This window comes from Equus caballus, chromosome 2, assembly GCF_041296265.1.
Source record: "Equus caballus isolate H_3958 breed thoroughbred chromosome 2, TB-T2T, whole genome shotgun sequence".
Classification (NCBI taxonomy): domain Eukaryota; kingdom Metazoa; phylum Chordata; class Mammalia; order Perissodactyla; family Equidae; genus Equus; species Equus caballus.
The window spans coordinates 7,217,495-7,244,774 of NC_091685.1; the positions used below are offsets into that span (position 1 = coordinate 7,217,495).

General features: G+C 42.3%; 2 protein-coding genes across 2 annotated transcripts; both read left to right on the forward strand.

Annotated features, from left to right (window-relative positions):
- The first annotated feature begins 23 nt into the window (after window positions 1-23).
- TXNDC12 (thioredoxin domain containing 12) lies at window positions 24-27,280 on the forward strand. The gene is made up of 8 exons (XM_003364373.5): window positions 24-622; window positions 850-1,234; window positions 14,505-14,565; window positions 20,958-21,010; window positions 21,823-21,896; window positions 23,575-23,644; window positions 24,355-24,438; window positions 26,423-27,280. The coding sequence occupies exons 2-8, from the start codon at window positions 1,138-1,140 to the stop codon at window positions 26,500-26,502; spliced, it is 519 nt and encodes a 172-aa protein (XP_003364421.1). The 5' UTR covers window positions 24-622; window positions 850-1,137; the 3' UTR covers window positions 26,503-27,280.
- KTI12 (KTI12 chromatin associated homolog) lies at window positions 15,135-17,837 on the forward strand. Its single transcript, XM_023636824.2, has one exon. The coding sequence runs from the start codon at window positions 16,180-16,182 to the stop codon at window positions 17,257-17,259; it is 1,080 nt and encodes a 359-aa protein (XP_023492592.2). The 5' UTR covers window positions 15,135-16,179; the 3' UTR covers window positions 17,260-17,837.

Consider the following 27,280-nt stretch of genomic DNA (forward strand, 5'->3'; position numbering starts at 1 on the left):
CAGCCTGCTCTGTGCCTCCCAGTAGAAAGGCGGCAGGTGCAAGTGGCCACGCTGCATTCTGGAGCTTGCAGTCTCCTGAACGTTTCATTGTGTCTGGTCCTACAATTTATAGGGAGCCTAATCAAAGCGAGGTGTGTATTTTTGTTTGGGTGTGTATTTTGTTGGATGTCTTTCACTAAGCCTTAAGTACGCACTGTCGGACTCAACTAGTGTGGACTCTAGTCTTCACACAGGAGAAGAGACGGGAAATTTTATCTGTTTATTATGCATCAGAGAGGAAAAACTGAGGAGAAATACTCAACCCACAAAGTTTAAAAACAAATAGATTTAGCCAGAAAGGTTTACACTTTAAATGCCTTCAGTGACTTATGTCCTAGTTCCTTGAAGAGTTAGGTCAGTTTTGCAATAAGAGATCCCAAGTTTGGTTTTCTTGGAGCTTGCATCAGTTGGTTGCATAATCCCTGAGTGGAAGAGTTGCGCTTGCAAGGAAAAATAAGGTCCAGAGCTCTCGTCCAGCAGGAAGGGGCATTCTTGCAAGGCACGAGACCATGCATCACCGCAGAACAGGTTTGCCAGGTCTCCTGGAGAGCTGAGCAGGAACCTAAGAATGAAATCCTGTTGTGTAAGTCTTTTTTATTTGCGGAGGGATAAGGGGGATCCGATGCCAATGGGCAGTCCGCCCATTGTTGGGAGGGGCTGGCTTCACCGATCAATAATTTGCGTTGCGAATATTAAATACAGCGATTCTTGGAGGGGGAGGGGCTAGCCTGCTGGCCAACGCAATCAGCAACGGTTCTCCCGAGCTACCTCCCCACCCCCTATTATCTCGGCCCACCTTTTCCCTCTCAGTGCTCAAACTGAACATCCAGAATCCGGGGAAAGCTACTCGCGCTGGAGATAAACTCCCGCACCCTTCTACGTGATCTGCACCTTTAAACTCACTCCATCCCAATCCGGACCCCGGAGGCACCACCCACATCCGTCTAACATCACTTCCTTCAGGGTTAAAAAAAAAAAAAAAATCTGGAAACGCAAGGGATTGGGCTGAGCGAGCCGCACTTGGGGAACCGCACGGACCTTCTGCTGGGACCCCGGCCCTGCGTCTGCTTAGCCCGGTGGCCCCGTCCATCTACTACCATGGAGCTGCGGACTCGTCTCGGGGCCACCTGTTTGCTGGGCTTCGGTTTCCTGCTCCTCGTCACCTCTTCTGATGGACATATTGGTCTTGGAAAGGGTCAGACCGCCTTCTTATCTTAATCTTTACTCATTCCGGGCCCCAGCCCAGTATACCCCTCTCCTTGTCCTAACACACTCCCCATCTCCTTCTATCTCTGAGGCCACTGCAGATTTCTTTTTATCCTCCCTAACCGCTCCTGGAGTTTGAGAAAAATTTCTCGGGGTCTGGGCAATGTTGAGATGGGAAAGTTGTACTTCGGGCCTCCCTAATCTTGGGTTGAGGTAAGGAATGGCCCTTAAATTAGGAAAAGCATATTTAAGAGACCAGCATAGTGCCTACCACTTGGTAGGTCCTCAGGAACGGTCACCTTCCCTCCTGGGAGAAATAGGGCCTTTGGGGACCTGCATATGCAGAGACCCTTGCCCTGGGTCTGAAGATTCCATACCTCACCTCTTTCCTGAAGAGCTAGGTCACTGCCTACTCCTTGCCCCGGGGGGAACAGCACCTGCATCCCAGGGAGGTGTGACTGGTGCATAAGGAAGGGCCAGATTAAGGGTAGAAGTTCTGATGCTAGAGGGTCACCAACAATTGTCCTTGGTGTGGTTCAGTCAGTGTATCTGTCTGAAGAAACTGATTTTTTTTGAGGCGTGTGGGGACAGCGGTTATGAATGGAGGAGATGAGGTAGGACCCCCTTCTCCATCCCATTACCTACATCTTCATTTGAACTCAGGTTTTATGCTTTTCTAGGTGGGTGAGTGATAGCATGGTTTCCCCTCTCCTTCCATTTTTTTTATGCTTACCTTACTGTATGGGATGATTCTGCTGCAGTCCTGCTGTTTTTACCTTTGTTTTCTCTTATCCTCCCTATTTGCACATTTATTGGTGGTGATGAGATTGGGTGGACATTCAGTGTACCTGAATGCAGTCACTCCTTCATTCAGTAAATAATTTTTGATCACCTACCATATTCCAGGCGCTGTCCTAGGCACTGGGGATCTAGCAGTGGACAAGACAGAGAAGGTTCCTGCTCTCACGGACTGTGTATTGAAGTCAGAGAGACAGAGTAGACACATGGACAAATTCATAAAACAAGACAATTTCAGCTAGGGATAAGTGCTGAGAAGAAAGTGAAACTGTGATGGAGTAGAAAGGCTGGAGAGGATGAGGGAGCTGGCGTTACCTGAGCTAGGCAGGTCAGGGAAGGCTTCTCTGAGAAGGTGAAATGTGGGTTTCCATCTCAGTGATGAAACTGCAGGACCAATTCTACTGGGCCAGAATACTGACAACCCCATTTTAAAACAGATTACTGTACCGAGGGAGATAGAAGAGTATTGTGTTAGGAGTGTGGGTTTAGATCTGAGTTTTAATTTAGTCTACCGCTGACCCACTGAGAAGCCTGGGGCAAGTTGCTTAACTTGTCAAAGCTCAGTCCTTCATCTGTAAAATGGATATAATAACAACTACCTGAGACACTCAACAAATAATTTACTCTGTTCCAGTCACTGTGTTAGGTGGAGGCAATACCTTGGAGTCACGTATTCAGTATCTTTATTCTTTCTAAATATTAAGCTCTGTGTGATTGTTCCAGTTATTATTGCTGCATAATAAACTACCCCCAAATTTAGTGACGTAGAGAAAGTGTTTTATTGTGCTCACCATTATGTGGGTCAGGAAGTCAAACAAGGCACAGTGGGGATGGTGTATCTCTCGGTTCCATGATGTCTGGGGCCTTGGCTGAGCTGGTTACTTCTCCATGTGGTCTTTCTTCATGGATAAGTGTGGGCTTCCTCACAGTACGAAAGCTGGATTCCAAGAGCAAGTGCCCCAAGAGAACAAGGTGGAGATGCATAACATTTTTATCATCTAGCCTTGCAAGTTGCATAGCATCACATCCACTATACTCTGTATGGCCATGTTTAAGGGGAGGGACATTCTCCTTCCAACCCGCCCTAACCATCTTTGGAAAGTATATTTGGCCCCAGTAAACCAAGACCATTTCTGTCTTATGCATGCTTAGGAATATTTGTTGAAAGAAGAAATGAATGATACACGTGATCATTGTGATCCCTGTCTTTTTTCAGCTTATAGTCTGAAGACTGTCAAGACAAGTAAGCAGGCAATTACATGACACTACATGACACTGTGATATGTACTGTGAGCAGGAAAATACCAGGTAACTGTAGGAGCATATAGGACGGCAACTTGAGGCGGGGGGGCTGTGTTGTGAGGATTAAATGAAAAAACGACAGGCACTTAATATTGTGTCACAAACTTAGAAAGTATTTATTAATGTTTATTAGTATGTCTTCCTAAGGAAGAATATTTAATCGTTCCTGAAAGGAATTAATAATATTTCAAACTTTTATTTTTTCTATCTCTTGGGAAATGAATTCTTAGGAACTAGATTACAGCTCACCCATCCCACCTCCCAAAAAAGTGCTACCCAAAGCAGTGATTCCTGAAAATCTTGATGAGGAAGATTTCTTCCCAGATGTTTAAGTAGCTCTGGCTCTTACCAGAAGATGACCTGGTGGTTTGCAGAGAGAAAAGACTGAGTGACCCTATTGTTTTCATTCAGAAGAAGCAGTACGGTGGTGGTACAGGCGCTGGATAGAAATCAGGAGGCCTAGGTTTTAATCCTGGTCAGACCATGTAGCCAGCTCTGGTCTTCCCCAAGGACCATTTACTAAATGAGAGAGTTGGACTAGAAATGATTCCTAAGAGTCCTTCCAGCTCGAACATTCTAGAGTCCTAAAATAATCTTGTTGTTCTCCGCGTGCTTGAAATTTGGAATGTATCACCAATGGGGAGAAGTGTCATGACTAACATTTACTGTACATTTACTCTATTCCAGGTACTGTTCTGTGCACTTTTTGTGTATTGACTGGTTTCATCCTCATAATAACCCTCTGAGATGGATAATATTTTTTATCATTATCCCCATTTCACAGATGAAGAACCTAAATTAGGGCCCAGGAGTCCCACAGCTAGTAAGCAGACTAGCTGGGATACAAATCCCAGAGTGAGCGCTCTTAACCAATACGCTCCTGCCTCTGAGTGCAGAAACTCCTTTGAAGACTTTAAAGGAGAAACGAGAAAGCTGTCAGTGGGGGCGGTTCATAAGCTCTCCTGCCTGAAACAGAAATGGATGGCTTTGTCAAGTCTCCGGATTAAAAATTTGGCGCTGACACATATGAAGTGTTTACCTTCCACACTGTGTCCTATTCACATTCACAGCAACCCTATGGGATGGATATTTTTGTTAGTCATTTTTTGCATTTGTGAAAACAGTAAATGGCTGAACTAGGATTTCCAATCCCTGTCTGACTGCAGACAGGGTTTATTCAGCCGCTAGGTTATTCTACCTCACAGGTACAGTGTTCCCTGTTTTGGAGGCTTGGCTGTCAGCTCTGACACTTGACCTTTTGTTTCATCAACTGAGAGGCGATGCATAATCCTTTTCTGATGTCTTTCACTTATGCTCGTGAAAACAATTTTAGGATGAAGGGCTTGGGAATTCTGATGTAAATGCTGTGTTTAGAAATGGTCACTCCCCTCCCCACCTTTATTTATTAATGATTTAGAGAAAGAGCTGTGATGTGGGAGCCTTCAGCTTACTTGCAGATAGCCAGCATAAATTAAGTGGCTGTGCAGTGATACTTTAGGAAACTGGACTGTCTTCAGAGGTTCCACATTGGCGTGGGTGTGAGTGTGGATGGTGTTGGGGAGTAGGTGATTTTAGTAACAAGGTAAACACTGTGCCCTTTAACTTATTTTTGAAGGGAAACGAAAAGACCCAAGTTTTCAGATCTGAAGTCAGTGATTTCCTTCTGGTTTAGTGAAGCCATTTTCCTTCGTTTATGCATTTAATCTTTGCTAGAGAGGCCATGAGTGTAGGGAGTTAAACTACAGACTCTGGAACTGCACCACGTAGGTTCTAATCCCGGCTCTGCCACTTGCTGGCAGTGTAATTTTGGCCAGGCTATTTAACTTCATCTCTGTAATTTCCTATCTGTAAAATGAGGAGAATTAGAGTTTCTACCCCATAAGTTTATTGTGAGTGTTAAATAAGTTAATACATGTAAAAGCATGAAAAACAGTGCCTGGCATATAATAAAGGCCATATGAATGTTAGTCATTATTAATATTGTTGTTATCATTATATTATTGTAATATTATATAAAGTAAGTACTCAAAAAATGATGGTGGTGATTATTACTATTATAAAAGATTCCAATGTACATTTTAATATGAATTTTCAAAGAAATTTTGTACATGTAGTGAACTGTTTCAAATTACACCTCTAGACTTACTCTTAGGGATAATGCAATAGGTCAGTGAGGGAGGTGTCGGGGTACTGGAAAACCATGTTAATTAGGCATCAGGTGACCCGAATTCTGGTTGTGGCTTCCTTTGTGGTCTTGGATAGCCTCTTCCCTTTTCTAGGCCTTCATAATATGAGAGGGTTGGACTAATCTCCAAGTCTGTACTTTCTAATGTGGTAGCACTAGCCACATGTTACTCTTAAATTTTAAATAAATTAAAATTAAATAAAATTAGAAATTCAGCTCCTCAGTTACATTAGGCACATTTCAAGTACTCAGTAGCCCCCTGTGTCTGGTGTCGACCATATTGAACGGGCCAGATGTGGAACATCCCCATCATTGCAGAAAGTTCTATTGAGCAGCACTGCCCTAGGCTCTCTCTTAGCAGTGACCTCCTGTGACTTTGTCAGCTTTGTCAGCCAACTTTGTAAGCTTTGTCAGCCAGCTTCTGAGTACCCCAGGTTTACAGAGAAATTTTATTTTACCTGATACTAATCTGGCTTCCCTGACTTTCTTTTTTTTTTTTTAAAGATTGGCACCTGAGCTAACATCTGTTGCTGATCTTCTTTTTTTTTTCTGTTTGTTTCTTCCACTCCCCAAGGCCCCCCAGTACATAGTTGTATATTCTAGTTGTAGGCCCTTCTGGTTGTGTTATGTGGGATGCCAGCTCAGCATGGCCTGATGAGCCATGCCATGTCCGCGCCCAGGATCCGAACCCTCGAAACCCCAGGCCGCCGAAGCGGAGTGCACAAACTTAACCACTTGGCCACGGGGCGGCCCCTCCCGACTTTCTTTTGGCTACATTTGCCTGGTATATATTTTTCAATCATTTTATTTTCCACTTTTACAAGTCTTTCTGCCTTAGATGTTCTTGTAAACATCATAGAGGTTTTTTTTTTTTAAGATTTTATTTTTTCCGTTTTCTCCCCAAAGCCCCCCGGTACATAGTTGTATATTCTTCGTTGTGGGTCCTTCTAGTTGTGGCATGTGGGACGCTGCCTCAGCGTGGTTTGATGAGCAGTGCCATGTCCGCGCCCAGGATTCGAACCAACGAAACACTGGGCCGCCTGCAGCGGAGCGCGCGAACTTAACCACTCGGCCACGGGGCCAGCCCCTTAGAGGTATTTTTTTTTAACCAAAATCTGACAATTTCTGTCTTTTAACTTTAACTGGCAAGTTTAGTCCACATATGTTTTGGTGATTATTGACAGAGCTGGTCTTATTTCTCTCATCTGATTTCCATCACTGCTGTTTTTTCTATGTTTTTGTTCTCTTTTTTTGCACTTTTTTTGGGGAGGGGGTTGAGTGTTTGCTTATTGTTATTTTATCTCTTAGTTTGGAAGTTGGCACTGTAGTTCTTTCCTTTTAGTGGTTACTCTTGAAATTTTACTTGGATACTGAACAAAATCTAACGTTAATATCTAACCCCCCCATGGGTAAGAGGGCCTTAGAACATTTTAACTTCAGTCACTTACTCTTTACTTATAAGCAGTACATTGTCCAGTAGTTTAGTTCTGTCTTTTTTTTAACTCTACAAATTGAACAGTAAAAGGTTTTATACAGGGGCCAGCCTATAGCTTAGTGTTTAAGTCCAGCATGCTCTGCTTTGGTGGCCTGGGTTTGCAGCTTCAGATCCTGTGTGTAAACCTACACCACTCATCAGCCATACTGTGGTGGCAACTCACATACAAAGTGGAGGAAGATTGGCACTGATATTAGTTCAGGGCTAATCTTCTTCAAGCCAAAACAGAGGAAGATTGGTAACAGATGGTAGCTCACAGTGAATCTTCCTCACCAAAAAAAAAAAAAAAAAAAAAAAAGTTTTTATATGGATAGTATTTAGATTTATCTCCATTTTAACCAGTTTACTTGCTCACTATTCCTTGTGTCTAGGCTTCTTCTAGAGCCACTTCCTTCCTGAAACATGCCCCTTATTTACCCTTTTAGTTTCTCTGGTTCTTCTCTCCTGGGGGCTATTTCATATTTCCTCTTGCCTCTCCAAACCTCCACTAATTCCTCTATACTCCTTGCTCTCAGCTGGTGACCACACTTCCCGTTTAACAGAAGACACAAAGAATTGGAAGAGGCCTTTCAAAAATTGTCACCACTAGATTTATCCACCTTCCAACCCCAGTGTCCATATATTCTTCCTTTCCTGCCTCTACTGGATAAGCTATTGGTGCTCCTAGCAAAGGCTAATTCCTCTACTTGGACACTAAATCCCATCTCCTTTAACCTGTTAAGATATTTTTGACTCTCTTATCCTGTATTATCAATTCTGCTACCTTTATTGTATCATTTCTATCAGATTTCAACATCCTCTACTTTCCTCCATATTGAGTACAAACCCTTCCTCGACTCACACCTCCCTCTAGCAGCTGCCACCTGTACAGCAAAATTCTTTGAAAGACTCATTCTCTACATCTTCCCCTGGGCTATCTTGATCTTGCTGTAATCATGCTTTTGTCCTCACTCCTCTGTTGAAACTGGTCTTGTCAAGGTCAGTATTGCTCCAGTTAAAAATCCAGTGGTTATTTCTGATTTAACAAGAGTGCTAGAGTCAGTTAATCATCCTTCCTTCTTGAAATACCTTGGAAACACTTGGATTCTAGGACTCCATGCACTGCTGGTTTCCTGCCGATCTCACTGGCAGTTCCTTCTCATATCCTTGGCAGGTTCTTCTTTATCTCCCCTAACCTGGGAGTGCTTCAGGGCTCTTGGACTCCCTCTCCATCTACACTCGCTCTCTTGGTGATCTTTTTCAGTCTCAGGCTTTAAAGAACATCCATGGCCCGGCCCCATGGCCAAGTCATTAAGTTCACGCACTCTGCTTCGGTGGCCCAGGGTTTTGCTGGTTTGGATCCTGGGCGCGGACCTAGCACCACTCATCAAGCTATGCTGAGGTGGCGTCCCACATGCCACAGCTAGAAGGACCCACAACTAAAATATACAACTATGTACTGGGGGGCTTTGGAGAGATGAAAGAAAAATTAAAAAATCTAAAAAAAAAAAGAGAAAGAAAATCCATATGCTGATAATTCTGCCTTGAATTCTGGGCTCAGATATTCAGTTGCTTATTCAGCTTCTCTGCTTGGATGTCTAGTAAGCATCTCAAAATGAACTTATTCAAATCCAAACTCTTAATGTTCCTTTCCAAAACTCATTCCATCTGCTCTATTTTGCATCTCTGTTAATAGCAACTCCATTCTTCCAGATGCCCAGGCCAAAAACCTTTAGAGTCATCTTTAACTTCTCTCACCCCATATCCATAGCAAAATCCTTTAGACTTTGCCTTCAAAATGTATCCAGAATCCGATATCTTACTCCCTCTACCACCACAGCTGGTCCAAACCACCATCATTGCTTGCCTGGATTCTTGCCATAACCACTTGACTAGTCTCTTTTGCTTTTCTCCCCAGTATTAATTTGCTAGGGCTTCAGAGTACCAGAAACTGAGTGGTTTAAACAACAGAAATTTATTGTCTCACAGTTCTAGGGGCCAGAAGTCTGAAATTAAGGAATCAGCAGGATTGGTTCCTTCTGAAGGCTGAGGGAAGGATCTGTGCCAGGCCACTCTCCTTATAGATGGCTGTGTTCTCTCTGTGCACATCTGTGTCCACATTTCCCCTTTTTATGTGGAGCCCAGTCGCATTGGTTTATGGCTCACCCTGATGACCTCATTTTATCTTGATTACCTCTGTAAAGACCCTGTTTCCAAATAACGTCACAGTCTGAAGTACTGGGGGGGGGGTTAGGACTCCACATATTTTTTGTGGGGGACACAGTTCAGCCCATAACACCCCTGCAGTCCATCTTCAGCACCGAAGCCAGAGCAGTCCTGTTAAAACATAAATCACATCACATTACTACTCTACTCAAAACCCTCCAGGAGCTTAGTAAAAGCCGGAGTCTTGGCAGTGGCCTCCCAGGCCCTGCCTTGTCCGCTCCTCACTTGTCCTCGCCTCCTTCTACTTTGATGGACAGCATTATGTAGTGCTTAAAAGCAAGGAGTCTGGACCCTGACTGCCCAGGTTCAGATCCCGGCTCTGAAGTCACCAGCTATGTGAACTTGGGAAAGTTACTTAAACTTTGTGCCTCAGTTTTCTCGTCTGTAAAATGGGATCAATGAGAGTACCTACCTCTAGGGTTGTTGTGAGGATCAGTATTTGTAAAGTACTTAGAATACTGCCTGGCATATTATATTAATAGCAAATACCTTGTAGCAAATTCTCCAGTCCCAGACACTGTTCTAAGCTCTTTAATATACTCATTTATCTAGTCCTCAAAGCAACCCTCTGAGGTGGGTGTTATTGTTATCCTCATTTACAGCTGAGGAAACTGAGGTTAAGTAACTTGCTCAAAGTCACCCAGTTAGTAAGCTACAGAACTAGGATTCAAACCCAGGGAGCCTAGGTTCAAAGTCTGTGCTCTTAACCATTACATAGCACTGCTCAATAAATACTTATTTATTGAAATAATAACTAGTGGTGAATATCTGATGGTGGGAAAATATCTGTTTATCTGAGAATGTCTATTTTTCCCTTGTTCTTGTAAGATAGTTTTGCAAGGCACGTAATTCTGGGTTTGGAGATGTTTTCTTTCAGCATTTTGAAGATGATCGTCTGCTGTCTTCTGATTTCTAGTTTGTTCCTGTCAGTCTAATTACTGATCTTTTGTAGGAAATATGTCATTTCTCTTTGAAATGCTGTTAAAATCTTAATATTTTTGTTGTTCTGCAGTTTCACTACAATTTGTGTGTGTATTTTGTTTTTGTAATTTGTCCCAGTTGTTATACATTGTGCTCCTTACACCTACAGATTCATGTTTTATCTCAGTTCTTGAAAATTGTCAGCCATTATCTCTTTTTTTCTTTTTAAAAAGTGTAAATGTATTTTGAGTAGGTAATATTTTTAAATGGTTTACTACTTTAAACTGTGTATTTTTTCCTTCCACTGTTGTTTCCCAGTCACCCAGTGCACAGTGATATTATCTCCTCAAATATGTTCTTTCCTTCATCTTTTCATTCTGAGACTACATATGCTAATCTTTCTTAATCCACCCTATAACGCTTGGCCTCTCCTTCCCCTTAGCTCTCTGTGCTGCATTCTGGATAATTTCTGATCTCTCTCCACCTGTCTCTAATTTGCTGTTTTAGCCTATCTGTTGAATTTTTTTTTAATTAATAGAGTTTATTTTTTGAGCAATTTAAGGTCTACAGAAAAACTGAGTGGAAAATACAGAGTTTCCATGTAAGCCCACCTCCCTCCACCCGCAGTTCCCCCTATTATTAACGTCTTGCATTGTTGTGGTACATTTGTTACAATTGATGAGCCGGTATTGATACATTATTATTAACTAAAGTCCATGGTTTACATTAGGGTTCACTCTTTCTGCTGTACATTCTGTAGGTTTTGACAAATGTATAATGACATATATATTAATTTGCCAGTGCTGTCATAACAAATACCACAGACTTGGTTAAACAACAGAAATTTATTTTCTCACGGTTCTGGAGGCTAGAACTTCAAGATCAAGGGGTTGGCAGCATTGGTTTCTTTTTGTAGATGGCTGTCTTCTTTCTGTGTCTTCACATGGTCTTCCCTCTGTATGTGTCTGTGTCTTGATCTCTTTTTGTAAGGACATTAGTCATATTGGATCAGGGCCCACCTAATGACCTCATTTTAACTTAATTACTTAAAGATCCTGTCTCCAAATACAGTCACATTCTGAGGTACTGTGGGTTAGGACTTTAACATATGAATTTGGTGTAGAAGACACAGTTTAGCCCATAACAACTATATCTGCCATTACAGAATCATACAGAATAGTTTCATTGCCATAAAAATTGCATGTTCCACCTATTCATCCCTCCCTCCCCCTTGAACTTTTGGCAGCCACTGATTGTTTTTACTGTCTCCATAGTTTTGCTTTTTCCAGAATGTCATATAGTTGGAATCATATACTGAATATATCACCTTTTCATATTGGCATCTTTCACTTTGCAATATGCATTTAAGCTTCCTTCATGTCTTTTTGTGGCTTAATAGCTATTTTTATCACTGAATATCCATTGACTTTGTATTTCAACAATTATGTTTTTAATTTCTTTCTTTTTTTTTTAAAGCTTCAGTGCATAGTTGCGTATCCCAGTTGTTAGTTTAGTTCTCTATGTGAGCTGCAGCCACAGTATGACAACTGACAGACCAGGAAACAAACCTGGGCTGCAGTGGTGAGAATGCCGAATCTTAACCACTGGATCACCAGGGCTGGCTCTGTTTTTAATTTCTAAAAGTTCTATTTGGTGCCTTTACAGATTTACCTATTTCTTTTGTGTGTTTTTGCATGCCCATTTTTGTGACCCCCCCCCATGTGTTATTTCTTTAAACATTTATACATAGTTATTTTTGTATCCTTTGGCTGATAATTCTAATATCTGAAGTCCTTAGGGGTCTGAATCTATTGGTTGCTTCTGCTGACTCTTCCTTGTGGTGACTTGTTTTTTTACATGTTTGGGGATCTATGACTGTAATTTATAATGGTTGTTCGTCATTGACTATCTTGGAGGCCTAAAATGAGGAGTGCTTTCCTCCAGAAAGGTTTAGCATTTGATTCATATGGAAACCAGGGGGTACTACTAACCTGGAGGCATTCTAGTCTCCTTTGACAGTTGAGTTAATATGGAGTCTCAGGTTCACCTCTTCCATTTTGCCACGTCGTAATGGACATTTTCTTTCAGGTCAGCCTTATCTTTTGCTTGTTGCTCACTGTTCCTCATTTGGTTTTAGCTTACTTTGTGTTTATTGCCCAGTGAGTACATTTTGAAAGTCCGTTTTATCTGGGATGTCATCATTTCGCAGTGGGATATCCCTCCAGACTGTCTAGTCAGGCATCCTGCCAAAGCAGGATTCAGTTGCATGAGTTTAGGTATTGACAGATAGAATGATGTTGATCACATTAGGCACCTTCCAGTTCTCTGGGGCATCCTTCTGATTTCACTCTCACTTAATCATTCACTCTTCAGGATTAGACTTTGGGCCCTAGGCAATTGACACATTTTCTCTTGGCCAGCAGCCCATGCTGTTGGGAATGAAAAGTGATGATGGTTGGTTTGGATACTGTCTCCAGGTGCTAATCTGGATGAGCTGTTTATTTCCCTGTGGTAACGCTGATAGAAATTTGAATTTATTTCTGGGGAAGAAAATCCTGGAAGAGAGCATAGTAACTAAAAATGATAAAATTAAAGGTTAAATCCCAGCTTGACCATTTACCAGCTATGTGACCTACTACAGGTCTTTGAGTCTCAGAAGTCTCAACTGTAAAGAATAACAAAAGCTGCTATTTACTGATCATTTATAATATGCTAATCACTGTGCTAAGTTATATATATATTTCTTACTCAATATTCAGTAACAATCTTAGGAGATATAGCCATTATTATAACTATTTTAGTGATGATAAAGCAGAAGAATAGAGAGGTTAAGTAAAAAAGGGTTATTGTTAAGGCCAAATTTAAATGAGGTAGCGTGTGTGGTGCACCAGACATATATAAGGTGGTCAATAAATAACAGCCAACATTATTAAGTTCAGTAACATTTTCAAGATATAATATTAAGTAATTTATGTGATATGGCCTAAATAATATCCATTTACTCAATAAATATTTATGGAGCACTTACTATGGCCATGTGTAGTGCCAGATGCTAGGGAAACAGGAAGGAATCAGATAGATATGGTCCCAGCCCTTAGGGAATTCCCTTTAGAGTGAGGGAGACAGATGCATAAACACTTACAGTTCAGCCTGGCAAGTGCTGTGATGGGGCAAGAATAGTGTGCTTCGGGAGTCAGGGAAGATTTACTGAAAGAAATGTCCTCTAGGTTTATACCTGAAGAATGATTTGGAGGTGAGGGGGGAAGGAAAGGCAGAGGAAGCAGTGATTATCAAGGCTGGAGCCAAGAGAGCACATTCTGCATTTAAGGAAATGAAAGTAGTTTTGTGTGTACGTTTCTAGGAAAAGTGTGGAAAGTGAGCCTGGAGAGGTAGGCAGGTGCCACATTGTAAAGGGTTTGTAAGCCCTACTACAAGAGTTTGACCTCTCTCTTTAGGGCATCGGAAATCTTCTGAAAGGTGTGATTTTTAAAGATCACTCTGGTTGAAGTGTGGGAAATAGTAACGAGAATAGCTTTAAATATATTATCTCATTTAATCCTTACACCAACACCTGCAGGTGGGTATTATTATCTTGATTTTACAGAGAAGAAATTGGAGGGCTTACTTCATTCACACAGTTCACACATTTTATAGGAAGTGGAGTCATGTACCCATTTCTTTCTGACTCTAAAGCTATATTGCTGTATTGTCTCCAACTAGTAACGATTTGTTGTGACCTGTTTTATTTTTACTCTATGGAAAATTCTCATTCATTCTTATACTATTCTTTGCATGCTCTGTGTTAGTTTACAAAGCATTTCACAGCCTTTAATTTAATCTCCTTAAAAACTATAAATTAGGGGCCGGCCCGGTGGCGCAGCGGTTAAGTTCGCACGTTCCGCTTCTCGGCGGCCCGGGGTTCGCTGGTTCGGATCCCGGGTGCGGACATGGCACTGCTTGGCAGCCATGCTGTGGTAGGCGTCCCACGTATAAACTAGAGGAAGATGGGCACGGATGTTAGCTCAGAGCCAGGCTTCCTCAGCAAAAAGAGGAGGACTGGCAGTAGTTAGCTGAGGGCTAATCTTCCTCCAAAAAAAAACAAACAAACAAACAAACAAAAAACTATAAATTAGGTGATGTTATTTCCATTTTACAGGTATGAAAACTGAGACTTGAGGTATGGGACTGTCTCTGGTTCTATACACCTAGAAAGGGGTGGAGCCTGGACTTAAACACCATGCTCTTGACAGAGGAAAGCCGACTTTATGAGTATCTTGTGAACAGGCCACACTTCTTTCATGGGTCTTTGCCTTTTGTTCATGTGTGAATGTTTATAAGGCTCTTTCCTTCCAGGTTTTGGAGATCACATTCACTGGAGGACACTAGAAGATGGGAAGAAAGAGGCAGCTGCCAGGTACAAGATATGGTTTTAGGTTATTTATGGTGGTAAAACACTTTCCAGCCATCAACTTAGCGTTAATTTCAGGCAAAGGGTTATGCCAAGGCAGAGCTTGAACTTAGTAGTTGCCTGATAACAACAACAACAACAATAATACTAACATTTATTAAGTGCTTACTATGCACCAGACATTGAATTATGTGAAGTAACTTGCCCAAGGTCACCCAGCTAGTAAGTGGTGGAGCCAAGATTCTGACCCAGGCTCTCTGGCTTCAGAGCCTGCGCTCAACCAGTAAACTATACTGCTTAATTAATAGTCTCAAGTTGAATAGTCTCAAGTTCCAAGGAGGTTTAGCCTATACACAGACAATTGATACAAAGGAGGAGAAAAGGCAGGGGAGGGGAGGGAAGGCTAAACATTGATCTAAGTGCTTTATCTGCATTAATTTATTTAATCCTCACAACCTATGATGTTAGTTCAGCCTGTAAAATAAGAACTGTTGTTGTTCTTATTTTACAGGAGAGGAAATTGAGACACAGAATGTTTGATTAACTTGACAGTAGTTTACAGCTAGTAAGTGCCAGAGCCAAGACGTGAATGTTCTCTACTATACTGTACTGGAGAGATACAACGACCCAATATAAGTGCACCTACTTTATACACCCACATACTTGCACAGAAATACTCACACTTCTGCACCCACCAAATGATAGTGCTTGCTTTTGCTAGGGCAGATCCCACAGCTTCATGGCTCTGAGTCTCACACCTTCTGCGGGAGTAGGGTTGCCTGATTCAGCCAATAAAAATAAGGATGCCCAATTAAATTTGAATTTCAGGTAAACAATAAGTAATTTTAAATATACCCCATGCAATATTTGAGACATACTTATATTAACAACATTTTTTTGTTGTTTACCTGAAATTCAAATTTAACTAGGCATCTTATGTTTTGTCTGGCAGCATTCTCAAGGGAAAAATTCCTTAGTTTTTCAAGTTCTAAGTCAAATGACTCTTCTTAAAGTCTTCAGCGATTTTTCTGGGCAGTTTGTTTTTCTCTTCTGTACTTTTACAACCTAACCTACGTCTATCCATTATAGTATATATTATTCTGCTTATAGGTGCCTAACTTCCCATTTGACCCTTGACCTCCTTTGGGGAACTGTTTTATGTTCATCTGTAAATCCCCAACCATGGAGATGCTGAATGATTGAAATGGTTATTGAATAAACAGTTACTGAGAGTCACTGGGTATAAGGAATGAAGAGGAACTAGCATTCGTGAATTGTCTTCTGTATGCTAAATTTATAGTGCCGATTGTTTTGCAATATTTAATGCTCATTAAGGCCCCATTATAAATGGATGAGCATAGTCTGGCGGAAGGGAAATCACATTCTCCTGAGGCCTTTAACATTTGACTAAGTAACTGACGCCATTCCAGCCTCCATCTCCTTTCTTAGAGCGCAGGATCTAGGTCTAATTGGCGTAGAACTCCTGTTTCCATAGCAACAAGAGGTCCTTAACGGGTCAGGGGAAGCAGGAAGTGCAGTTTGCACTTCCGGTTTGCGTCGGGGACGCCGACAAGCCGGAGGTTGACGCGGCGTGGCTGCACATGGCCGCGTGGCGGGAGGATGCCGCTCGTGGTGTTGTGCGGCCTGCCGGGCAGCGGCAAGAGCCGGCGCGCCGAGCAGCTCCGCGGGGCGCTGGCGGCCGAGGACCGCGCGGTGCACGTGGTGGACGACGCGGCGGTGCTGGGCGCGGAGGACGCGGCGGTGTACGGCGATTCGGCCCGGGAGAAGGCGCTGCGCGGCGCCTTGCGAGCCGCGGTGGAGCGGCGGCTGAGTCGCCACGATGTGGTTATCCTTGACTCGCTGAACTACATCAAGGGCTTCCGCTACGAGCTCTACTGCCTGGCGCGCGCGGCGCGCACCCCGCTCTGCCTGGTCTACTGCGTCCGGCCAGGCGCTCTGGGCGGAGGCGCTCTGGGCGGGGGCCCTCGGGTAGCGCGCGCGGAGGAGACCCGGAGCCAGACCGTCAGTGTGAGTTGGACGCCGCACGCTGAGGAGGGAGGGAGCCATCTGGCGGCGGGCGCCAGTGTCCTCCGGGAGCCGCAGGCAGTGCAGTCGGTAGTAGATGGGAGAGCGCAGGGAGACGCACCTAAGGAACTGGAGCGGGAGGAAACCAGCGCGCCAGATCTTCCAGCTCTCGTGACTCCAGAATTCGAGAAATCTGCAAATCATGTGTCCAGTGCCTTTTACCCTCCCGAACTTCTGGAGGCCCTAACGCTGCGCTTCGAGGCTCCCGACTCTCGGAACCGCTGGGACCGACCGCTATTCACCTTGGTGGGCTTAGAGGAGCCGTTGCCTCTGGCAGACATCAAGGCTGCCTTGTTTGAGAACCGGGCTCCCCCACCCCATCAGTCTACACAGTCCCAGCCCCTTGCCTCCGGCAGCTTTCTGCACCAGCTGGATCAGGTCACGAGCCAGGTGTTGACGGGACTGATGGAAGCTCAGAAGAACGCTATCCCCGGAGACTTGCTTAAGCTTCCCGGTACCACGGAGCACCTGCGGTTTACCCAGCCCTTGACCATGGCAGAACTGAGTCGCCTCCGTCGCCAGTTTATTTCCTACACCAAAATGCATCCCAACAATGAGAACCTGTCTCAACTGGCCAACATGTTTCTGCAGTATCTGAGCCAGAGCCTTCTCTAACCAGAGGGGTTGGGGGAAAACCATGGCGCTCTATCTAGCCTCCACTGCGCTGTTTCTCTGGCAAGAAGAATCTGAAGGTCTGTAGAGTTTATTGATGTGCGGTACTAGAGCTGTTGTGACTGATTCACTCACGCCTTCCTGAATGCCTCTGTGCCAGACCTGGAGGTTACAGCATAAATTTGGAACTAGAGAGAATGGAGAACCAGTTTGGAGGATCTTGGCAGATTTCTCCAGAGGACAGAGTTAAGTGGACAGGCCTTGCTTAGATTGGGGTCTACTTGAGATATTGCACACCTCTGATTTTCCGCATCTAAGTTGTGGGAGAACAAACCGGATGGATGAATTGTTTCAAAAGAATTGTGAACAGTAACTGAGGATGGCCCAGTTCTGTATCTGCACTGGCCCTTCTTTCATACAATAGTTTTTTGAGTACCGTGCATACTTTTTGCTAATCTCTATCCTGGGGCCTGGGCTCACAGATAAATCTACAAATTTCTGTCCTTGGGAAGCTTTGGTTCTAGTGAAAGTGAAAGACTGAACCACTAGATTATTTCATCTAATAAAATCTTTTAGAAGAACGTCTGCTGGAATCTCTTTTACTTAATGTTCTTCATGTAATTTACTTAATTTAACATTTTAGATACACGTGTATCACTATTATGCCTTTGACTGAAATAGTACTTTGATAGTGCATAGTGAGAGACTAGATGTTTTGGTCCAGCCTAGAGTGGTTATATTATGACAACTTCTGTAACTTCTGCTTCATTTTGTATTTCAAGGCAAATACCACTTTAAGCTTGTGTTTCATTCCTTCATTGATTTCATTAAACAAGTGGTAAATGCTTCCCTTACCAATACTTGTGATTTTCAAAGATGAGTTAGATGCAGTCTTTGCCCTTGAGAAATTGTTTGGTGAGAAATATAGACAAGTAAACTGATGATTCCAGGGTGGAAAGGGCTGGTGGTTAGAGGACGAGGACAGAATGCTTTGGGAACCCAGAGGAGGAAAGGAGTAAGTAGGTGTTGAGAGAAGGTGGTTTTGGGAAGTCTTCACATTTGAACTGTCACTCTAGAACAAGGGTCAGCAAAGGCCATATAGTAAATATTAGGGTCTCTGTTGCAGCTTATCAACTTGGCCATTGTAGCACAAAAGTAGCCGTAGACAGTAAGTATACAAATGAGTGTGAATGTGTTTTAATAAAACTGTGTACACTGAAATGTGAACTATATTTAGTTTCAACATATCACAAGGTACTATTCTTTAGATTTGTTTTTCAGCCGTTTGAAAATGTAGAAAACATCCCGTATCTCAGCCCTACAGAAGCAGGCAATAGGCTAGATCAGGCCTATAGACCATAGTTTGCTGACCTCTGCTCTGGAAGGATCAATAGGAGTTTGATTGGGAGAAAGGGAGCAAGACGTTCTGATCTGCTCTGTTATTTCCTGGACTTGTTAAGAGGATGGGCTGCTTTGGGTGGTGATGTATTTCTTGCTCATCAGGCAATCTGGGCCACCTTCTTGTTTCTTTTTTTTTTTTCTTTTTCTCCCCAGAGCCCCCCGGTACATAGTTATATATTTTAGTTGTGGGTCCTTCTAGTTGTGGCATGTGGGACGCTGCCTCAGCGTGCTTTGATGAGCAGTGCCATGTCCGCGCCCAGGATTCGAACCAATGAAACACTGGGCCGCCTGCAGCGGAGCGCGCGAACTTAACCACTTGGCCATGGGGCCAGCCCCGCCTTCTCGTTTCTGATGTAAGAGAGGCTTCCTGTGTAAGATGGAGATTTGGACTAGGCAACCTCTAAGGCCTTTTCCAACCTTCGTTCTCTGATTCTAAGTTAGTTGATTAGTGATTAAGTTGGGTTTAAACCTGTGAATTCTGGATTACCGTTCTAAATTGAAGTAGACTATAACGATCAGAAAGCATTGGTTTTAGAGTTAGACTTAATGAATTAGTAAGTGGCAGAACTTAGGTTTTATGTGGTCAAATATTTAATCTCTTGGGAGTGTCAGTTTCTTCATTTCTATTATGAGACCATTAATATTATCTACCTTAGGATTGTGAGGATTTAAGTGAAGTAATGCACATAAAACACATCTCACAATGTCATGTAATAAATGTTTAGCACATTTTGCCTATTATTATGGTTACCTGGATCCCACTTCTCACCTAAGCTTGCCCTGCACATTTGGTTTATAGGCTCTTACAGGTATTAGAGGCACAAATCCACCCCAGATTTGTAGTAGGCCTATGATAAGGGAGCTGAATAATTCGTTTGACACATTAATTAGTTTATGTATCTTTAGAATAGTGCTTGGTGCATAGTCACTGCTATGTAAATGTTTACTGTTAATAAGATTCTATGTGCCAGGGCTGGCCTGGTGTCATAGTGGTTAAGTTTGTGTGCTCTGCTTCAGCAGCCTGGGCTTTGCTGGTTTGGATCCCAAGTGTGGACCTATACTGCTCATCAAGCCACACTGTGGTGGTGTCCCACATACAAAATAGAGGAAGATTGCCACAGATGTTAGCTCAGGGCAAATATTCCTCAAGCAAAAAGAGGAAGCTTGGCAAAGGATGTCAGCTCAGGGCCAGTCTTCCTCACCAAAATAATAATAATAATAATAATATTCTATGTACCAGATGTAGGGGATATAGAGACAGTTGGTTCCCTTAGGAAGCTCAAAGTCCAGTGGAAGAGATGGTAAATAATAGATACAGTTCAGGGGGCCAGCCCCATGGCGCAGCGGTTAAGTGCACACATTCCACTTCAGCGGCCTGGGGTTTGCTGGTTTGGATCCCGGATGTGGACCTGGCATGCTGTGGTAGGCATCCCACATATAAAGTAGAGGAAGATGGGCATGTATATGGGTTCAGGGCCAGTCTTCCTCAGCAAAAAGAGGAGGATTGGCAGTAGTTAGCTCAGGGCTAATCTTCAAAAAAAAAAGGAAGAAATAGATACAGTTCAGTGTGGGAAATGCAGTGGTAGTATTATACAGTGTATGGTGGTGTGGTGATACAGGAGTTGGATGATGGAGAAAGCTAATAGCTGCCTACGTAGGACCCTCATACAAACTGGCATTTGAGCCTTGAGAGCTTAAGAGCTTCATCTAGCCAAGACTGGTTCAGTTGGATTATATTGCTCGTTATTTTAAAACAGAAAAGGCTTTTTCCTCTCTGGTTACAAAAGTTACATTTAATTGTATAAAAATTGGAAAATACAGAAAAAATATAATAAAATCCACAATCCCATTATCCAGAGAAAACTACTCTTATGTGTTGGTACATTTCCTTTTAGTCTCTTTTCTCTGTATGTATTTGTATAATTAAAAACAAACTAGATAATTTATATTCTAGTTTTTAATTTAACATTATAACAATGAAAAATTTTATTAATATTTTCAATGGTTATATAACCATAACATGTAGAAATACTGTAATTTGATGTTTTCTTCTATAATCTTTTCTCCCTACCTTTAAAGCCCAAATATGCAGAATTTACAGGGATGTCAGAATTTACTAATAATTTTGTTATAGTAATTTACCCTTATTCAATTATTGTCTTAAAATTTTCCCCAAATGAAATCATTCAATGTGAATGTCTTTGTACGTTAATCTGTGTCTTCATAGGTTGGTCATTTTATTAGGATGGATTTCAAAAAGTGGGATTTCTAGATTATGATTTCTTTGTTTTGTTTTTAAGTGGATTGCCCCTGATGGTGATTATCCATAAGTCCTGGTGTGGAGCTTGCAAAGGTAAGTGCAAATGATCAAACTTCAGATGTGTTCTCAAATATTAACATGTAACAAATATTAACACTGACTTTGGCCTAGCACTCGTGATTGCTTTAAGAAATTCGTGACATAGATTCCCACCCCTCATGAAATTTACAATTATATTTGCAAGGGGTTGGAGGATGAGGCAATTAAGATAGAGTTATGTAGAGTGTGGGATTAAGTGCTATAATAGTTCTGTGGATGGTAAATATTAGACGAAGCTGAAATGTACAGAGAGAGATGAGAAGTGGTTAGTGAAGTCTTTCCAGAGGAGGTGGGAACCAAATTAGAGCCCAAGGTTATCTTACTTCGTAGCATGTATTCTTTCTGCTATACTACCCTGCCACTTCCCAGTCAGATATTTTCTTTTGTATGGTATGCTATACTTAATAAAATTCCTAGTTGGAAAAAGAGTATAAAATTATTGTAAATAGTTAGTGTAATAATATATATACATTAGTGGTAGAGTATTTTTACTTTATTACTTCTTCAATAGAAGATATTAAAATGTGTAAAAAAAGCAAATAGTAATAATTTTTTCATTTGTATGCCATTATCCATATTTTATAAATGAGGTAAAAGCTTCAGAAAAATGAAGTCAGTCATTCAAGGCCACATGGCTATGCAAGTAAGTGGCAGAAGCAAGACCATAAGTCAAATGTCCTGATTTTTGATTCTTAAGATTAAAAAAAGGAAAAGAAAGGTCAGTTTTATGAATCAATTCAGCAAATTAGGGTTTGGATATGACAATGATGTTTTCTTCTATTCCAAAATCTTTTTTTCCCCCCTAGCATTAAAGCCCAAATTTGCAGAATCTACAGAAATTTCAGAACTTTCTCATAATTTTGTTATGGTAAATCTTGAGGTAAGACTTCTGGAGTTTCTCCTTTCTGCTATGATTTTGAGTCTTTACTATTTTAGAATTAATATCATTAATGGTATAAAATCTTATTCAGCAGAGCTGGCTGTGTTTGTGTTTTTCTCTTGACCTCTAATACTAAGGCTTGCATCAGATATGGTAGAAAGCCATCCAGCCTCCACTTGTGGGAGGAAGTAGGAGAGGAGAAATTGGAAAAGATGACTAAATTGTAAGGTGCCTTTATTTTTAGTGTCTGATTATGACATGTTTTTACGTCTTTGTATAGCTGAACTAAAGGTGTAGTCACACATATAGGCCGCAACTCCTGTAAAGTGTGATTCAGTTGAAAACCTACTCTCTGCTGGGTTTATATGTACAACCTTCCTATTTCTTTATTAGATATCCTTTATGTATTTCACATAGACCAGAGTTCTCAGAATCCCAAATCGGAATACCAGATCTTTGAGTTAGAAGGGGTTTTTAGGCTGTTGGTACTATCCTCATTTTACAGAAAGAACATCTTAGGCCTGAAGGAGTTAGGTGATTTAGTCAAGATCATAGAGCTTTAGAAGTGATGAGAATACATACTATGGCCTAGCTGTGCTGTCTTTTAGACTATACTCTTCAAATGTGGGATCCTTGGATGCTCTATAATGATACTTCTAGCCCTGTGTTTCTGTAAAATAGCAGTCTATCGCCTTAACCACTTGGCCGCCTTGTCACATTGTTTCTGTAAAATAATATTTACTTAAACATAGAGCTGGAAATCTTCTGAACACATTAACAGTTAATGTTGAGGCAGTAAAGGGATTGCTTATGTAGCTGCTGGATAGCCTGAATGCTGATACCCTTCACTCAAGGCAAAGTTACATGACTGTTGGAAGAAATGACCCCATTTAACTTCTGAAATGGGAACCACACATAAATGACAAAATTACTATTGATTCCTATGCATATGAACTCCTCACCACTTTCTATCGTAAGTTAGAATCACCACTCAAAGGAAACAGAAATGTCTTCAGTGAGATTCTCCAACTTTGGAGATTGCTTACAAAGAGAGCTAGTTGTGTGGTCACATCTCCTGAGAGGACTGTAACTCCACAGTTATAGCTAAAATGTCAGCCTCATTAATTCGTGCTTTCAAGAAGTACTATGTGTAAGTCAGTGATGTAGGTATTGGGAATCAACAATGAACAACACAGACAAAATTTCCTGCCCTCATTGAAATTACATATGGGGAATTGAATGTGGGGAGACAGACAAATAAGTAAGTAAAATAAAATATGTCAGATGGTGGTAAATGCTATTGCTAAAAATGAAGCGTGCAGGGGATAATTTGCAATTTTAAATACGTGGTTAGAAAAGAAGGTGACATTTGAGCAAAGATTTGAAGCATAGAAGGGAATGAGCCATGTGGATAATGGGAGAAGTGTATCCAGGCAGAGGGTAAGAGCAAGTACAAAAGCCTGAGTTAGGAGCTGCCTGGCCTGTTGAGTGACAGCAACAGCGAGCAGGTTAGTGTGGTTGAAAAAGACTAAACAAGATGTGAAGTTAGAGAAGTGCCATGTAGGGCCTCGTAGGTCACTGCAAGGACTTGGGGTTTTGTCCTGAGTGAGAGGGGAAGCCACTGAAGGGTTTTGAGGAGAGAGGGAACATGATCTGACTTAAGGCTTACACTTAATAGGATGAAGAGGAGCCCAAGGATGAAGATTTCAGCCCTGATGGGGGTTATATTCCACGAATCCTTTTCCTGGGTAAGGCAAAAGATCTTAATCTGGGGATCCATGATATGGAAGGAGAGAGAAATGAATCAAGGCACTGACTCCACCTAGTGAAACTGTACTGGGATGGCTAAAAACAACAAAAACCGGTTTCAAGAGAAAGTAGGGAGTTCTGAATGCCAGAACTTCAAGTCTAAGGGAAAACTTTTCCCATTAACTAACTGCTTTTGTGAGCAGTGACAGAGTATTGATCATCCATTTATTCATTAGGCAGTCATTTGTGCATCAGCCATATGTCAAGCACTGGTGCTAGACATTACAGAGACAGACGTAAGCTGCAGTTCCCACACTTGACCTCACAGTGCAGCTGAGGCAGTGGAATACTATAACCAGACCAAAGTCTTTCCACAAACAATTTTATAACATATTTAATGACCACCTAATCTTTGCTTAGCATTCTGCTAGATTCTGTGGGAGATACAAATAAAAATATGGTATCCCACTACCACCAAATAGAAAAGGAACATGCCAGGGAGAGGGAACAGCACATGCCAAGGCACGAGGTAGGGATTGTGTTCAGGGAACTACAAGGAATTCACTGTGAGTGCAACATCAAACACAAGGGGTAGGGTGGTGAAAGATGGGCAGGTCTCGTTTTCCAGAATGCCTAGTGTACCGTATAGTGTTTGAAGTAGTTTTCTGTTGTAATTATTGCAACCCCTGTGCCATTTTGTCTATAATAGATCCCAGTGGCAAGGTGCACCCTGAAATCATCAACGAAAATGGAAACCCCAGCTACAAGTATTTCTACATCAGTGCTGAGCAAGGTATGGTTATGCTGAAAGAGGAGGGAGGCTTGCCAGTAGACGTGACTAGGATGAACCACATGCAGAGTCTGTGATGGGAAACTCAGTTCAGCCTGTTAGCTGAGCATCTCCTGCATGACTAGCGTTTGGCTAGATCCTGTGTAGCGTATAGGAGAAAGATAAGACTGAGCCCCTTCCCTAGCTACTTAACAATCAAGTTGGGAGCTAACTGACCCAGAGGAGACTCTGAAGAACTGAGGCTCACAAAGATAGTCGCGTGCCTGTGGTCTCATGGTTAATAAGTTACAGAGCCAGGATTTTAGTCCAGAACTTAGGTTTTTTTCCTCTGCACTAATTCTACTACTCTTGTAAGAATCCAAAAGAAGGGGAATGCCAGCTGTTAGCTGATCAAGTCTAAAAGACTTGATGGGTAGTAAACTTTAACTGGACCTAGAAGGATAAGAATTGTCTCTATGGACAGATATGAGGAGGACATTTGAAGCTACAGCAAGGGGGATGGGTGTAGCCCAGCATGGGGAGTCCGTAAGCCTTGCTAGAATAGGTGAGGACTGGATGGAGTCCAGAAGAGTGAGACCTAGCCAGCAGAAGAACGTGAAAAGCATGTTCCAGGCGGAGAGGACAGCATCAGCACAATCAGGTGAAGGAAGGTTGAAATCACAGGACGGTCATGCTTTCTGTTCTCTAATCCTGGAGCACAGTCATTCTAGAGGCAGGGGTTGGAATTCATGCTGTTTACTGTCACTGTTTTCCTTCCAAAGTTCCCCCTGCCATCTATAAGGGAGTAGTTTGCAAGTTGCCTTGTGTCCCCCATTGCCATGCTGCGAGGTTGTTGATTACTTTATGTTTTGAGTACCCGGAACTCTTATTTCTCAGAATAGGGAGAGGAAAGAGATCTGGAGAGGTCATCCCCTTCCCCATGGGTAAGGAGAATGGCATCTTCCTTATCGAAATGCAGATCACTGGAGGTTGGTATTAGAGGGAAATTTTTCACATGGAGAAGGGCAGCTGGACTTAGGTCCCCAACTCTCGACCTTGGAGATTTACCATCCGTTGAGAATTTCATCCAAGTTACCACTGCCATCTCCACACTGGCATCATCCGTTAACACATTAGTCCAAAGGTGGACACAAGACCCTTGTCTGAATCCCCCATGGCTCAGCTGACATGAAACTGGAGCACTCAAACCTAGCTTTACCAAAGGCTTAGGTCATACGAAAGGGAAATAAAAAACCGTATTACCTGGCTCTTATGAGGTTATAGGCTTGCTTTCTGAGATTCAGAGACTCTGACTTAACCTAACTCTGGCCTGCCATTGCACAGGGAGCCTGTACCAAAACAGCTGCCCTCCTTGAAGTCTAAATCCACAAGATGAATGCCCTGAGATAGACAAGAATTTTCATCTCCCATCTGTTTAGGGCCTGCCTTCCAGGTTTCTCTTTTGCCTGAGAACTTGGCTTCTTCCATATATAACTGATGCTAGAAATGACCACCTCCTTCAGTGAAGAACATCCCCCCTCCCAGCACACACACACGCTCACATATTGGTGTAACCTGTAACCTCCACAGAAAATGAAATAAATGCAACCATCATCCAAAAGACGTGATGGGGATGGGAGGAAGGTGTTTTCTACCCCCTTAGTGTCACGTGACAGGGGTTCAACTCGAATCCTGGAGGGTAAGCCAGAGTAACTACTGATGTTTCTGTAGGACCTCATAATTTATAAAGCACTTTTATTGTCTATTCTCTCATTTAATTTTTATGGTAATCTTGTGTGAAACAGTGGTGTTATCTCATTGTATAGATGAGGAAACAAATTCAAGGAGGTAAATGACTTTCCAGGGCTGAAATCCAGAATTAGATCTTGAGTCCAGATCCTGTGCTTCTCTCATATTTCTCCTAAAATATGAAAATCTATATTGGATGTTAAATGTCAAATATTAAAGACCTGCTTCATACCTTTTCACCCCAACTCTTACTTCACAGTGGTCCAGGGAATGAAGGAAGCTCAGGAAAGGCTGACAGGTGATGCCTTCAGAGAGAAACATCTTGAAGATGAGTTGTAACATGAATGTATCCCTTCTTGGGTCAAAGTCAGTGTTCTGGAAGGAAAACAGCAGGGGAGGGAATATTGAGGAATCGCCCTGAACAGTTAAACCGACCAGGAGACCTTGTTCCTGCCTGCATGGGAAGGAGCTCTCTCGCCGTGGAAGAGTTTTGCTAACAGAGGCTGGCCTCCATGTTCGTGGACCCAGCAGAGTGTGGCAGACTTCCTTCTCCTGCCACCTCTTACCTAAATGTCTGTTTGTCATTGAATGTAAAAGAATGACACCTTTTGACGCAAAAGTTGAGCCATTTGGAGGTTTACTCCTCACACTTAAGTGTTTGAATCTTTTTCCATTTCCTCCCGCTTTACTCACCTTGATGAAAGGAAACCAGTAGCATCTTTTCTACAATGTTAAAATTGCAGAAATAGCTTTATCCTTTAAAACCACAAATCCTAAATGTAAATCAGTAATTCTACCCCCACCAAGGAGACTAGCCTGTTTCTTCTCTTTTTCTCCTGGGAATAATCTTGGGCTTCTTCCTGAATCCCTGCGACTTCCCTTCTCTTCTCCTGCTCGGGCTTCCCTGTTTGCACGACGTGTGTGCAGGAGTGGCTGTGTGCTTGACTCAGCCCCAGCTGGAAGCATGCTTTCCCCGTTACTGTTGGAGAAACTTAAACCTTCAAGCCCTAGGTGGAGCCATTTTTGTCAAGTTGTCAACTGTATTTTTGTACTGGGGTTAAAAAATGAAAAAAATATTAATTGTTCCATTAAACTTTAATAAAACTTTAAAAGGAAA